The 17151-nt window shown below is 36.7% G+C and overlaps 1 protein-coding gene across 2 annotated transcripts in view; it reads left to right on the top strand.

Moving 5' to 3' along the window:
- The window catches only part of DCC (DCC netrin 1 receptor), a 1171073-nt gene that overhangs the window by 1146979 nt on the left and 6943 nt on the right, over positions 1–17151 (top strand). For both annotated transcript variants that reach the window (XM_073898173.1, XM_073898172.1), the window contains one exon: positions 14270–14412. In XM_073898173.1, the coding sequence (XP_073754274.1) occupies positions 14270–14412 (143 nt within the window). The remainder of the gene's footprint in view (positions 1–14269; positions 14413–17151) is intronic.

Below are 17151 nucleotides of genomic sequence, written 5' to 3'. Positions count from 1 at the left end.
GTTGAACAGGTCTTGTTCTCAAACTATAAATATGTCCGACAGCCAGGAAGATCCCACCAGCCCCTTTAAATGACCAAACGGCATTAAATAGAATTCCCCCTCCAATTTCTTAATCTGTTTCTACCAATTGGTATGAAAGCCCATTCTTCAAACCCAGTAAGGATTTATGACCAAAAAGTGGATAGGTTTGGTGGTCACATGCTTGACTTTCTCTCTTAGAAACACTGCATTTCCTGAATTGCTTCTCAGGATGAACCACTTTGACGTGACTAAAGCCCATGGAATTTCCAGATCCCAGCTCTAATATCTGACTTAGCTATTCCCTGCATTAAGTCTCTGCAAAGAGAATAAATAACAGGGCAAGGAAGGAACAAAGTGAGGAGCAAGAATTGAGCTATTGAAAGTGGGAAAAAGAAGTTATTTCTCATTGAATATATGTAAAACATTACTGACACCTTTGTCTTCTCATTTATGAATAATATAATTTCTTTTACTAGGAATATTATATATGTATGATTCATTTCCAAATGTGATTTGACATGTAAGTTTTTAATTCTAAACTCTCCAATGAACATGACTATCTAAATCCGTTCTTCTTAATTTTTTTTTCCGTACTTCTTAAATTTTATATGCCTGGGAATTACCTGCAGACCTTATTAAAACGCAGGTTCTGATTCAGTGGCTCTGAAGGAGAGCCTGAGACTCTGCATTTCTAAGATGATTCCAGAAGTTGCTGACGCTGCCACTCTGTAGATCACACTTTGAGTAGTGAGGTTCTAGAATATACCACGTGTCCTTCACCTGCAGTTCATGGAAGAACTCAGGGGTTTTGTAACTCATTTGAAATTACATTCACACGTGTGTGTGTGTGTGTGTGTGTGTGTGAGCGAGCACATGCACATTTTTCCCAGCGAGTGCATTTATAGCTTTTGTTAGTTTCAAACTGTTCCTTATCTATAACAAGTTAAGGACCACTTACCCTGCCACTTTGTCATCATCCTGCCTTTAGGCACAGTTGTGCAGTGTAAACAACAAAGTGTTTTTTTTTTTTGCTTCATTTTGTTTTTGTTTTTTAGACCAATCCAAAAGCCTTTAGTAAGAAGTAACTTTCTGGAATCTAAGGGCTGAACATGTTGGCCCTGCTCAAATGAAATTCTGCAAAATTAAGTCATTCATTTTCTTGTGCAAGCACCTGGGGCCTTAGTGTATATTTGTTGATGCCTGATGAAGGAATTAAATTAATATTTTAATGTCTTAAAAGAGATCCCACCTCTGAAACTGTCTCTTTTCTGCTGTTTTTTAAATGAAGACTAATAGATAAGATTCATAACCATCTGTGATAAATTTTCTCCAGTAAAAGAGGTTCTGTGGAAACTGAGATGCATTGTCATTTAAGGAGGTCATCATAACCTGTCCGTGGCACCCCATGTTCTGGTGTGTGATGGAAAGTGCTTCAGCAGAGGCTGAATGATTACACACACATTTCCTCAAACAGGGACGCATTGTGCAATGAAAATGTCAGATTCCGCCAGCATCATACCAGGGTGATGAGCATATGAAATCTATAAAATATATTTAAGAAAATTTTTTTGATGGTGGTAGGTAAGTGAACCTATACACAGTGGTAATAGAAATCACAGAGAAAGGGCAGGAATAAAAGAAATGTTTATTTGAGTACTGAAGAAGTTAGGTTGTATTATATGATATCCTGAAAAATGTCATCAGGAATCATTTATTGGGCGATAAATCATTCTAAGGAGTAAATACATTTTTGAGGAGACTTGGTGTTAATAAAGAGCTGGTGCGAGGGAGGAGAGTTTTTAAAGAAAAAGAACCTGCTTCTCCAATAAATGTTTGAGCAATTAAAGTCTTCCTCCCTCTCTCTGTGCCCCTTCTTTCTCCTTCTGTCCCTCTCCCCACCAAACTCTTTCTTTTTCTTTCTTTTACATTAAAAGCTTATTTGGTTGTCCCCCTCGCCCCCACATCACAGCTTCTTAATTTAAGTGGTAACAGGTCCTACACAAGTACCTACCAGTACCTGAGTATTTGAATTTGAGAAATTACAGATCAGAGAGAGGAACAATGATAGAATATTGGGAAGTACCATGAGAAAAATGCTTAAAGACTTTTTTCCTAGATTTCTTGATGTTTTTAATGTTTGAGAATTTTCTGCACATATTTACCTTTCTCCTTGTACCCCCGGGTTAGACATGGTGCAGGATCCAGTTTCTGAAAACTGTGCCAGTCAGGGGGCCGTGTCCGCTGTCCAGGCTCTGTCCCCCTCCCCTCCTCCAGCTCCAATGCGCTCACTGTCTTCCAGCTGCCACATAGTCAGTCCCTTCTTAGTTAGCTCCTGCATGTATTCTTAGATTTTTATCTCTTTATTCATTCTACATATAGTATGACTCTAATGAAATATTTCACACTTCCGTGGCTTATCGTCCCAAGCCAACATTTAATATCATAATAGACACCAATTTTCAATATTCTTTAATATCACAATAAAACCTAATATATGCTGGGTCCCAGTAGATACTCAAGAAAAAAATGAACTGATTCTAACCATGGTGATCTGTTTGCAGATTTTGTTATTGACAATTGCTGTTCACAAGCATTTAACCGTGAATTTGCTATCTTATATAATGTTCACAGAAACACAAAGAGGAAAGTAATGACTCATGAGGAACCTTGGGATCAGAGAAGATAAAATAATTCATTCAGTTATATCATATCGAAATGTCAGGGCCAAGATTTGAACCTAAGATTTTCTCAAACCAAAGTCTGCTTTTCTGAACAACTATATAATCATGTACATAAAGGGCCAATGACTATGTAATTAGTAATGTCACAAATAATAAACATTCCACTTATATTTTAGCATCTCCCTTAATATGTAAATATATATATATATCTGTATATATATATATAGAGAGAGAGAGAGAGACAGAGAGAGAGAGAAAGAGAGAGAGATTATTTTTTCTAGATATTCTAATACTATTCCATGACATAAAACTCCAGATACATTCACAGAAGGAAAAGGAAAAAGAAAATGGACTTTGTTTTATTTGTTTTCTCCGTGTATTATTTACATTTGCATTAGCTTTTATTTTGTCATTTTTTTTGTTTTCCTTTCCAAATATGTATCGATTACATATTTTTCATACTTGAATTGACCCAACACATCCAACTAGAGAAAGTTTTATTTCTCATTGGAAGACTAAAATAAATATTTATATAAATGTCAAAAACCCAGAGATACTGTGGGCTTCTTAGGCCAGTACAAGATATCCAATAGCCTATTTTTCAGAACTAGCTTCCAATCATCTTATTATAGATATGAAATATTCAGAAACTTCATGCTGCAGAACATGCCAAATATTGAAAAGTTACGGAACATTGCATAACAACATATTTTCCTTATAAATAATTTCCCACATATGGACTTGAAGAGATCTTTCTGGCCCAGCATGACAAGGATTAGTCAGAATTTTTCATTGACATTTTGTTCCACTGCAAATAAAGAATAAAATCTCAATTAACTAGTATCTTTGGGGAATAGTCTCAGGAAATTGCATTTCTGGATAGCTCAGGGTAAAATAGACATTATTTTATAATAAAAAATGTTTATCAGTTGGCAATCCTATGATAGCTATAAACTAAGGACTATGAAGAACGCTATTCTGCGCGTGTCTTGTCCGTAAATCCCACACCATCTCTGCAAAGTAGACCATGTCGTTTTATATGCAATGGACCCAGAGTATAGGAGAATCAAATAACATCTCCAAGGTCACAGTTCCTAAAGTGCAGGGACAGGATGTACGGCTGGCTAGTTCGGCGTGATGGCAAACAATCCAGACGCGTACCAGGAAGGGCCAGAGTGAGGAAAACGCCGAGGATGGTAGGTGATGCTCTTTTGCTAGAGAGAACGATTCCTAGAGTCTTCATGAGATAAGAAGCTGGGAAAAGGCAGGGTAGTGACTTAGGAGAATCAAATCACAAACTGAGATGAAGATGGAAAGTGTGTAATGTAGATTGATGAAAGTGAGAACTGATAGAAGAGACAGCTGCAGCACTTATCTTCCAAAAGAAGAAACAGGCAATTGAGTGAATAATTGGCTATGAAGAATGAGAGAGAAAGTGAGGTCCAAGGTGACTCAGTTCCTTGAATCCTGTGTCGTGAGGAACACAGTTGTAAACAAATGGAAAGAGGGAAGTGAGCTTCCCTCTACTCCATGAGAGGGAAGGCAGAATCGGAGACAGTGGAGTTTGTTGAGCCCAAAGGGGCAGGGGCATCTCAGTGGAGCGAGATAGTGAGTGTAGGGAACTAGGAGGAATTCAAGAGGGAGTCACAACTGACGAGTGGATTAGAGAATCATTTTCAGAGAAGTGAGAGCTTTAGCACACGGTAGATAATGTACAACATTAGTAGATAAATGACAACACCCAGAGAAAGAATTTGAAGGAAAAGAAAGACATTTGAAAAATGAAATTTAAGGTAAGTCTACATTTTACGAGGGAGTAAAGAAAGAGGTACTAGAGGTAGGAGAACAATGATATAATTTTTCAGAAGCCAAGAAGGGAGAACATTTCAAGGAAAAGGCAGTTTTAAACACACTAGTTCCTTGATTCAAAGTTGCCATCATTTTTTCCTTCCAATATTTTATTATAAAAATATTAAATGCTCAGAAAAATTGTACAGTGAACTTCCCTATACCCACCACCTAGATTCTATATTTTTGGCTCATATATATTCATCTATCCATCCACCTTAATTTTTGATGCATTTCAAAGGATATTGCAGACATCATTCACTTTACCCCTAAATACCTCAGCAATTATATAAAGATGCTATTGCCTTGGAGTATTCCATTGATTTAGTTGAATAATTTAAAGGGAAAAAATAAAAACTATAATAACTATACAGAATCAATTGTAAGAAGCATTCCAGTTTCAGGAATATTGCTGTGAAGCTTAGAACTGAGAAAACATAATGCTAACAGATCCTATAGAGAGACTTATAAGGCAGATCTCCATTAGGCTGAAAAATTATGATAGTATTTATGACCTTTATATCTGACATTTCTATAGATTGGTGAGGTCAAAAGCCAGGTGTCTGAGAGAGCCGTGGTGAATAAATAAATAGGTAATATGCAAGTGTAGACAACCCCTAAAAGTGTGGCAGCAAAATACAGAAAAGAAGTTGGCTTCTCCATGGACAAAATGGAAATGCTTACTTAAGTAGATTTCTTCAATGGCACACATGCTCTTTGGGGTGGAAGTGGTGATGGTGTTTAACTTACAGTTAAAAATATTTTTAAATTATATGATCATTGACTTACATGATCACCTCGTTGACTAAGTAAGTTACTCGGAGTTTTTAAAATGTTCTTGTGCCATGAATACTATTCATGTTGTGTTTTGGTCAGTCTGAAAGGTATACTTGTAAAAGTTAGAAGAGATTGGGTTAATATGATAGTGTACTAACCCCAAAATGTAATCTGAATGTTATATTTCTGGCCATAGTGTCTTAATATCCATTTGTGGGTGTGGGTGTGGGTGTGTGTATGTGGAAGAGACAGAGGGAGAGAGACAAAGAAAGAGAGAGACAGAGACAAAGAGAGATTTGATGACTGCTACTAAAAAACAAAACCAGATTTTAAAAATCAAGTATATCAGGATATTATGAAATCTGGGTCTGAATAACCAAGATTATATCATAAAAACAGAATCTTCTGTGGCTAATTGTCTTTATAAAAGGAGCTATTTCCAATATTGACAAAATAATTGATTTTTGGAAAGTAAATATCATTATATTTATACATCAGGTGAAATATACCATGAATGCAATCTATTGCATACTAATGTGGATGAATTTGGGAATGATGATATTCTGCATGGAGTACATAATTACAAAAGTTATGTGAGACTGATGTCTGGATTTCTGCATTGTTTCTGCATTGTTCTAAGGTTTTCATACAATGATATGGAAACTTTATGCAGTGTCACTTGTCTTTATGAATCCAGAATGTAGTTCTTCTGAAGTTTGATCACTAGCATATCAGCAAAACTGAGATAATACAAGGGTTTTTAAGCCTCATTTCAGTAGAAAACAGAATTGACAATGTTCTTCCTGTGAGCACAAAACATCTGAATCGATGAACTGATGTAAATAAAGAGCTCAAACCTGTTGCTTCTTGTTGCAAATAGAGTAGAAAAAGTTAGAAAAAAAATAATCAGCTTGGGAGGAGGACACAAATTTCCCTTTAATAACAAACTATCCGAAAATGATCTGGAATATCCACAAAATTAACTGAGAGGCCTCTTGACTTTGACATTATATGCAGAAGGGCATAGGAAGTCACCATGGACCTATTAACTTGAGCTGTGGGAGCCTGCCAATAAACAACACGGGTGTTTAGTTTTGATTTTGTACTTTTTATTTTGTTAATACATGGTCCAGGAACCTCAGAAAAGCATCCAAAGAAGAGGGGAGACCTCGAACTGTTCTGGTGAATTCATTTCTCAAGATCTTTGATGATTTTCCTGAAACCTTTCTTATTCCAGAATGTATCTAAATCAAGAAGCAGCAGAAACAAGCAGAATTATGAGTGCAGAGTCTCTCCTCTTGTTGTTGTCTTGTTTCCAAGAACAAATTCTACAAAGTATGATGTCAGCTCTACCCTGTATGAATTAGACACTGACATAGGTCCTAAGGACAATAAGACACATTAGACAATGTTTTTGTCCTTGAGGACTTCTTGTCCCTCCTTTTCTTAGTCATTATTTCCCAACATAAACATTATAGAATGACTATTTATCAACTTAGCTCCCTTTAAATCCCTCGGTAAGGCTCTCCTTTACCCATTATAAATGCAACTAAACACTTCCCCTGTATACAGGATTTTTCTGGATTCAAAGCCATCTGGGACAATGTTAACCTCATGTCTTCAACCCAGTTGGTCACCTCAAGCATATCCTCAGTGTTTCCCTTATTTTTGAAGAGAGGTGGGAAGGTTAGGAAAAGAACACAAAGCTTCTGTCCCCAGAAGGGACACTGAGGTATGTTCCTCACCTTTAAAATAGGACACACATTGTAGACTAAGTGCTTTAAGACTGATGCCAAAGCTTACATACTTGAAATTCAATCATACATGAGGAATGCTGGAGGCGGTTGTATCTAAGTAAATACAGCCACTCGCTTTTTGTTCAATATATTGTCAACATGAAAAGGTAGAGAATATTACACATTTCCCATGTACGTGTTTCTTATCTCTTCCAGAGCCTCAAAAGCTCCTTGTGTGTGAGAGGTGTGTACAAGTATATACTTCCATTTCACCCCAGCCATCCTGAGTCTGTACAGAGTTGTTATTTAATAGTAAATACGGGTTAGAGTGATATTATGGTTCACATAGAAACGAGACCGAGAGAGGACATTTCATTTGTCAGAATGGGTCAGAGACCAAGTAGAGATGTGAACCCAAGCCTCTTCCCAACTACTCATTTTATCTATATTCTTGAGGGTGATGAAGTGGGAAATGAGACAGGAAATAGGAAAAAGTAGGCAAGGATGGGAAAATTAATATTGAAATCAAAGTCATGCTACCCACTGGCCTCTGATTTGACCCACGGGACACTGTTCACTACATTCCTGCTGCAGCCTATTCCAGCATTTCTCACCAAGAGTCATTTTACTTGGGAGAACCCTCTGCAGAGAGATGCTAGCAGGAGTTTGCACCTGGCAGTCATACATTATGTACCTAATGAGCAAATGAAATGTTTAATAACTGTACTGTGAAAATAAAGCTTAAAACAGTAAATTCCTGCTGAGGCTGCTTATCTACACCTGATGCACATGGCTGGGCCATCTCAGATCTTCAGCTTCATTTGTATTTTATCCCCTCAGTGGGTCCTGCTGAGGAGAGTAACATTAAAACCAAAGCAGTGCTCACTTAATTAGTTGTATATCGGCGTAGACCCATTTATTTAGCATATGGAACATCATGTGTTCTACCTAAGGGTCGCCTGAAACACTTCTTCAACATGCACCCTGGGTAGGGGCAAATCTATAGTGGTTTCAGATGGAGCATTTGTAAATTTAAATTTTTCAATTAATCATGGATAATGTAAACTCACTGTAATTTAACACTGCCTATTTTTAGTCGAACTGTCCATTATTAGTTTGAAATAAAAAAGCAAAACAACCATAATTGTTATGCTTTTCATTAATAACTTTAAGAGAAAATGATAGAACTTTTTTTTCTAGAAAGTACAGTTTAACTCATAAATTACTATAACTGAATTTTAAGGGTTTACTTGCTGGAGATTTCTTTCATTTTTTTTTACCATGGATTAACTAGTGCTTCCTGAATCTTAAGGAGAGCAAAGAAATCCAAATGTAAAGTTCGGTATAGGTAGAGTAGCTGTATTCTCCTTCCTTGTATAATGTTATAGTTAATAGCTTAAAGATTAAATGGTTTGACCTTTATAGCTCTAAAGAAATCGAGACCCAAAGAAAGTAGGCTGTTGAGCCAAAGTTACAAAACTATATGACTCGGTCTCTGAAGTCCCAGGTTAGGACTCTTCCTCAATATTTAGATGTTTATTTTAACACACATTCTGTGCTTGGAATTTATTGCGTAGATCATACATACTTTACTATCATGGGAAAAAAAGTAAATAATACAGGAAGTCGGAAACCTTTTCTCATGAAGATCAGCTTGGTCTTCAGAATTGGGAAACCCTCATCTCTCAAAGGCCTATCTGCAGAAAGAGAATTTTTCAGAGACGCAGTGCCAACCCTCTTATCACTTGCTGCCGCCCTCAGCTTACACAGGTATTCTTGTTCACATCCGAAAGTCATTCTTCATGTTTAGGAGTGATCACAGAGGATCTTGACCGACAGGTTAAGATTATATTAAATTAGCGGCTGAGAGCCATGAAAACAATTCATTTAACTTTTGTCTTTCATTTGCTTTTGCTTTCATATATTGCTCTGATAAAACTCGTAGAAGTTTCATTGAAATTCTTTTTTGTGTTTAGACCAATTATCAACATAAGTTCAGTTCTCCAAAGCAAAGAAATAAATATGAAGATTTCTCTGTTGGTTACTCCCTAGATCTACAAAGAATAGGAAAAACTCTCAAAAACTCTATCGTTGCTCAACATTGAAGAACAGAAGTTTAATACCCTGGTGTAAATGCTTTTTCTAATTCTTACTGTTTCCATTAGTTCTTTGGGAAGGTAAGATTGTGGTTCTCTTTCAGTGTGTCACAAACACCACTGGGCACGACAAAGGCCACCATGCCTTACGGCGGCCCATGAAGAGGAATGAGTACACAGAGAACAGGGGGCACAGGACTGCAAGAACAAAGTTGGCTTTTAAACTGGCTTCTGAGGAGAGTGTAGAAAAGGCCAAATAGCAGCAGAGGAAATGTGGCAATGACCCCACCACCAGCACCCTGTTACTGAAATCTAGGAAGGTTCAATATGAGGGAACGGACTCAAAATGAGTGGTGCTCCAACAATCCCAATTCATCAGTGGGTGGGGGGCAGCACGATGGTTCCCAGTGTCCTCTTCAGACCAGACTGAGCTCCCAGCCGCCACGTTCTAATATGAATGCTGGATAACTACCCTGTCTTCTCACTTGAGCAGAGCTCATGCCATGAGACTGCAGATTGTATAAAAAGATGTTTCCTTGGTTTGAATGGTGTTGAAAATGGATTCAGCAATGAATCATGGAACACTACATCAAAAACTAATGACGTAATGTATGGTGATTAACATAATAAAATTAAAAAAAGAGAAAGAAAATGGATTCGGAATTTAACCATTGGGGCAAGCCACTGGTAAGTTGTCTAGCACAAGGTGAAGGATTAAAGGCATGTCTCGCGGTCCTGTGGAAGGGTAGGGATGCAGATTAGAAAATCCAGACGGGAGCCACTAACACAAGGAGAACTACAAGTACATAAGTAAGGAGAGAAGCTCAGCACGGGGAGCCTGTAAGGACCCATTGTTCACCAGTGTCCAGGCTTGAAACATTGGCGGTTCAGAGGAGAAAATGCTGAATCTACCAAAACACAAACATAGCATAGGAGCAGAGTTAGTGCCCACCCAAGAGAATGGGCATCAGCTTTTGAATACAGCACGTTTTCATAGAAGTCTTTGTTTTACAACATCTGCTCCCCTTTACTAAAGGACAGTTTTGAGACCAACGTTATCTTTTTGGCTATTGGTAAATCTCTCCCGGGAAATGTCCCTCATAGTCTTTTCTTAGTTCCCCATCCAGCAAAGGGAAAGAAAAATATTTAAGGCCATAAAGTACATCAGACAAACCCTGCTAATAATGAACTCTAAAAACTGTTCAAATTCTTCGCCTATCCTGGAATTTTATTGAAATTAATTTGACCTTGATCCTTTGATCTCCAGGGATCTTGGTGTTCTGTTCAGCAACATAAAGGGAAGGTCACTAGATGAACTCCAAGAGCCCTTGAGGGGACAGCATTCTGAATTTCTTTGAAATTTGTGAATATTACTTGAGAAAAGGCAGCTACTTGAGGTTTAAACACTCTGTGTGGTCTTTGAAGCCAAGACACTGTCTTTAGTTTCTCTTGTAAAATGCAGCGTCTTATATATTGTTCAACACTCAGTAGGTTCCAGAATGTATAACTGTTGCCTGGACACTAGAGAAAATCAATTATAATGACCTTCTTTCTAATAGGTCTGAGTTATGGTACTCTCTAGGCCTACTTGCATCATATTGTAATACTATAAGTATTTTAGATACAATATAATGCACTGTGGATCTGCCCAAGTGTTTAAGCTCCAGGACAGAAAATACACCATTAAAATATACTTTTATAGTGGGAACTGTAATTTTTCCACATGCAAAACCACACAAAAAGGTAGTCAAATAAACATTATGGAATTTTACAGAACAGCTTAATAAATTCTAAAATAATCTTTATTTTTGTGTGTTTCCTGGTATAAAATAGGCCCAGCTTGTTTGAATTTCCTACATAATAAGCCCTGCCTTTGTCATTGACTTCTTCTTGTGTCATTCTCTGTAGATATCTATGTTAAAGTGAATTGATTCACAATATGCGTTAGATATTCACTGCATGTGTTTAAGAGTTAAATTTTTCAAACATAGTTTAGTTTATTAAAAATCTTAAACCAAGGGGGAGCCTGGGTGGCACAGTCGGTTGAGTGTCTAACTTGTGGTTCTGGCTCAGGTCATGATCTCAAGGTCATGAGAAGGAGCCCCTGTTGGGTTCTGAGCTCAGGGCAGAGTCTGCTTGAGATTCTCTCTACCTCTCCCTCTGCTCCTCCCTCTCGTGCTCTCTGTCTCTAAAATAAATACATAAATCTTTAAATATACATATATATGTATAATAAAAATTTCAAAGCTAAAAAAATTTAAAATATAAAATAGATTTCATAATCAAGAACACCCAAGTCAAAATCGTAGCAAAAATAAATAGATAAAAGATATGTCCAGAAATCTGTGTTAGTTTTTAAAATGCACCTACTCTATTAAATATAGGGAAGGAAGAGGTGGCTCATGGAACGTTCTAAGAGAAGCAGCTTTCTATGGCAATAAAGCTAAACTCAGGTTTAAGCAGAATATGGTGAACATTTTAGAAGGGAAGATAAGCATAATTCAGGAAATGTGACTCAAAGTAGGGGTTCACTAGATCGATTCTCAAGGTTCACCAGTCCTCAATAAAATTCCTCTTTAAACTTTGTGCTTTCACTTAAGTAATCACCTACAATATTAATGTGAACTACGCATATTGGAGCCTCTGGAGAGCCATTTTATAGCACCACTTTGCCAGGGGTTTTAGTTCTGCCTTTGTATTTGAGCTTAGAACTAAGTTAGCTCCAGAAACATTGCGTTTATAGTCAGAAGCTAAAGAGAAAATGACAGAGGGAGACTTAATATACAAAGAGTTTGTTCACATCCAGTGGAGACCAGCTAGCATTACATTCTCCAGAAGAAAGAAGGTTTTCCTGTTATTCAACCAGAGGAAATTGGTAGTCTTAAACTGAGCATATAAGACCAACCCAAAATGATTTGTGCCATAGCAGTCAGTACCACATTTATATGGCTGTTTTGTTTTAGCCAAACCAACTCGTTCATCATATTAAATTAATGATGTTAATTGAAATAGTGCTATTTTTCTAGGACTTTGCTATTTAATTTTAAATGTGTTTTGGTTTTATAGCTTAGTATAAGAATTACAAGTTTATAAAAGCTCTGCCACGTGTTCTGCTTGTATATATTTAAATAGCATAGTAATAAAAGTAGTTTAAATCGATGCTGGAGTTTATTAGAATGTTGTTTCCCCCTTTATGTTAAAACTCAATTCAACCATGAGAAAACACAAAACAATATAATAAGTAGTTTCTACCCTGAAGTTACTTATAGTCTTTGAACTAGATCTCATGGTCTTCTACATTGCTTCTTCAAAAAGCTAACTTCAATTGGATGGGCTAGATCAACCTATTAATGATAAACCCTTAATTTGCTCAGTGGAGTTAGATAGATCTTGGTACAAACCTACCTGCCCTTTCCTAAATGTGTGAGCTTGGGTAAGTTACTTTGTTTCTTCTCTCCACTTTAACATCCTCATATGTGAACTAAAAATTCACATATTGTTTTGACAATTAAATATTCGTAATAGGTTGCCCTCTTTGAACAAGTTATAGGGATCAGCCCCTTTAATTACATAATCTTATTTAATCCCTCCCAAATTATCATTCCCATTTTACAGAAGAAGAAACAGGCTAACAGATGTTAAATCAGTTGACCAAGGGATTACATGGCTAGTGCATAGTTGAGCTTTCCAGGATCTGGATTTAGACTGGACTGATAAATCCCAAATTCTTCCCCACTATGTTTTTTGGCCTAAAATGACTTAAAGTGCTTACCATAGGTCTGGAGCTTAGTAGACACTCAGTAAATATTATTTCCTCTCTTAAAGAAAATGATTCACATTCCTCCTGTTTCTATATTTCTTTTCATCTGAGCTACCAAAAACTTAAGATCACCCTCTAGTGATAAGTCACTCCAACTGCAAACTTTTGATCCCTGAAGTTTAAGAGTGAAAGAATATAAGTATGAAGGAATTCATGCTAGGCCATGTAAATATGAAGGTATGAGAAAAGGTGCTATATTATGATTTATCATTATTTTGGGTAGCATATACCTAATTGCTGGCCTCTTAGACTGTTCTCCTTATTTTTCCCAATAAACAAATGCCCACAATTTCTTTAATTGTAAAATAACCTCTGAGTTTTATTAACTGGAATTATATTTACCAAAGTATGATCAGAACAAAACAGTTTCCCCAAAATACATATTAACAGACCATTGGGATCATTAGAACTCATTGTTGATGATACAAAAGAACTCAAGCAAACTTCTTTCTGTGGTTTAATTCAATACCCTCTGTGTTGAGGTTTTGGTTACAAAGCTCAGAATGACAAAGTCCTTAGGTATGTGAGGTATACTAGCCAATTCAATAAGCCTTCATAAAACCTTTATTTTAGGCTATAAGGACAAATTATATTAATTACTGCTATAAGCTAAGCAGGATTTATAAGGCAAATTTCAGATCCAAAAACAAAAGGTAGCCATTATAACAGACAGAAATGTCATCTTGTAGAAACTCAGCAATTCTCACAAATGATTTTGTTTTATTGAGAGAAGCTATACTGATCAGGACAGAATAATATCTTTTTTCTTTCCCAAAAGAGAATTAATAATGAGATTCTATGAGTTTAGCCAGTAGGACTTTCTTTTACTATAACAACTAATAGTCATTTATAGGTCAAGAGTGACCATCTCTTTTAACTGTACAAATATTCCTTGATGCTGTTAAACAACTGAGGCTTTGCTTAGGCAAGCTAGCACAGGGCTTTCTGGCCCAAAGCTGGGACTGGCACCAAATGAGTTCCACTGACACTCTGTAGGGTATGATGAACAGTCTGGAGCTCCCAGGCAACCTTTCACAGCATGATTTGGAATCCACTTGAAATTACATATGACTGGTGGAGCTTCGTCTGGAGAGGTCTAATCAGAATTTGTCTTCCATTCAATAGAAATAAAATGAGCCCATTCATTGTGTCATAATTCATCTCTATACTACAGAATGAACAATAATCTAAAATCAATGGCAACCCACTGGAGTTGGCTTCCACGCTTGAGAGATTGCTCCCCAGAATGTTTTATACATTACTTTCATCACTCTGTGTTTTCTATTTCAGGGCCTACTCTTCCCAAGACTCATGTTAAAACAGCCTCTCTTGGGTTGGCTGGAAAGGCAAGATCTCCTTTGCTTCCTGTATCTGTGCCAACGGCCCCTGAAGTATCCGAGGAGAGCCACAAAGCAACAGAGGATCCAGCCAATGTAAGGCTATCCTTGAAATTTATGCTGTGTCAGGTGAAGCAGTGACCATTGCTATACTTAAAAAGCAATCTTAAAAATCAAGCAGATTTAAAGAATGTGTGACTTTACATACATACATACACATATAGGTGTATATATGTATTTCCTTGCAAAGGGTTGACATACCTTGGCATTTGACTACATATATGATGATTCTTTAAAACAACAACAACAAAATAGTAACAAAAACTATACTCTGAAAACTTTTCTGAAGTTATCAGACACGTCACTTCTAAAATCACACAGTAGCCTAGAAATATAGAATTGAGAAGAAAAAAATACAAAATGAAAAAATGAAGGAAGGCGTTTAAGAAGAAAAAAGAGAAGGAACTGACATAATTAGAAAATAAGAGGAGAAAATTTAGTTATTTGAGAGAAAACGTTTGCTAACTAGAGGAAGAAGCTAAAATGTGATCAAATTAGAAAACTCAGAAAGAAAATAAATGGAGACCAAAAAAATCTAAATTTTGAGAGAGCAAAAGAGAGTTTAAGAGTTCTCCCAAAAATGCATTATAAGAGAGATTTGAAAAGATGTTGCCTAGGGGCGCCTGGGTGGCTCAGTTGGTTAAGCGACTGCCTTCGGCTCGGGTCATGATCCCGGAGTCCCGGGATCGAGTCCCGCATCGGGCTCCCGGCTCAGCGGGGAGCCTGCTTCTCCCTCTGACCTTCTCCCCTCTCATGCTGTTTCTCTCTCTCTCTCTCTCTCTCTCAAATAAATAAATAAAATCTTTAAAAAAAAAAAAAAAGAAAAGATGTTGCCTAAAGGCAGAGATTTACAAAACTCTGGAGTGTTTCTGAATATATTTCAAGAGAAAGCATTTAAAACGAGAACAAAGAACTATCATATCATATATCTTGAAAAGTCACAGTGGAAGGGGAGAAAAAAAAGATGAGAAAAACAAGTTAGAATCATCTCATTTGAATGAACAATAAATTTTTTTCTTGACTTTATCGTTTTTGGTACTGCAAACCATAAGGTATTTTAACAACATGGAAACCAAGGAATCTGGCTATGTGTATGTGTGTGAATGTTTGGCAGAAGTCTGTTATATGATTAATATACATTTCGTATACTTTAAAAAGGTTCAAATTTATAGTGCAATATTCGTTTAGTCTCGGGGCTGTTGGGTGTACCTCAAGTCAGGTCAAATTCCTAAATTTATGTAATATATCTCATCTCATAAGGAATTATGTCAGGTGGCCCATATTTGTATTTAAGGTTGATTCTAAAGAGTGACAGTCAAAGCTATACTATTAAAAGCAGTAAGATTATACATTAAAGGATACACAGAAACAGGGCAAATAAACTAGATCAACACTGCCCTACAGAAGTATAATGTGAACTACATGTGTAATTTTAAATTTCCTAGAAGCCACATTAAAAGATGTGAAAATAAATGAGATTAATTTTAATACTGTCTTTCATCTAACCCAGTATTTCCAAAATGTTATCATTTCAACATGCTATAAATACAAAAAATTTGTCAAAAAGATATTTTACATTTTTGTACCAAGTGTTCAGAATCTGGTGTGTATTTTATATATATATATATATATATATATATATACACACACACATTTCAATTCAGACTAGTCACATTTCAGAAATCCAGTTGTTACATATTGCTAGTGGTTGCTGCGTTGGACAATGATAGCTAGACAATTCAAAAAAAAGAAAACCCAAACAACAGTTAAGAAATGAGTTACCAACTGATCACCTCCCTTCAACCTCTCCCTTTATATGTAGACCAGTCTTTTGAGCAAAAATGGCTACTTTTCAATCCCCATTAAGCTCTGGAGATTATGTGGTATATGACCGTTCATTGGTATGCTGAGATTTCTATAAGAAGGTACCATTTTCAACATATTTAATATCATGCATTCCGAGCTGTTTCCTTAGTGGCTAGAGTGAGTTAGTGCCCATCCCCCATATAATCTCTAGTGGTGTGCTCTTGGGATCAACGGTATTTATTTGGCAGGATTAGATACCCATTCTGACCGGGTAGTGAGTAACACTTTCCATCCTACACAGAGCTAGAAATCATGACTCAGGCCTCATTGTTTCAATAACTTAATCAAATTGATAGCCAAGAATAATCAAGCAGGACAGGTCTGTATTATTCAAAATAAAGGGTATGTTGGAAAAGAAAAGAAAAACTAACATTTATTGAGTAGGTAATACCCACCAAGACTGACTTATTGAATCCTCCCAGCTACCCAGTGAGGCAAGCTTGTTATTCCCATTCGACACATAAGAGGACAGACTCAAAATGAGCAAGTATATGAAAGACCTGGGATTCCAATCAGTACCACAGCCTTATTCCCTCCACTGGCTAGCCATCAAAATTACTTGGGAAGCTTTAAAGAGAGAGAGAGAGATTGTAACCATCTTATACTTAACTGCATCAGAATTCCTGAGGCCAGCAATGGGGGGTATCTGTTCTGTGATAACTAATGATCCAGTATTACTAATGACCTGATTCCCGTGACCCCCAGTAAGAGTTCTAGAGAGTACGTTCACTAAGACTTCCAAGACTTCCTCAGTTCAAGCTCTTCATTGTACCCACCAATCAAATGTGCTAGAATATTGCCTATACAACTGTGCATACAGGCAACTCTGGTTTGGGGTGAGAATTTTGTTTTCACATACAAACTAAAGTCATAATCCTCAGACCTTTCACTGGCCAAGGCAAAGTCCAT

Source organism: Callorhinus ursinus, unplaced genomic scaffold (genome assembly GCF_003265705.2).
Source record: "Callorhinus ursinus isolate GAN/ISIS: 27379988/994484 unplaced genomic scaffold, GSC_fseal_2.0 scaffold11, whole genome shotgun sequence".
Classification (NCBI taxonomy): Eukaryota; Metazoa; Chordata; class Mammalia; order Carnivora; family Otariidae; genus Callorhinus; species Callorhinus ursinus.
The sequence above is the reverse complement of the archived record's forward strand: the minus strand, read 5'-3'. Positions and strand labels throughout refer to the sequence as shown.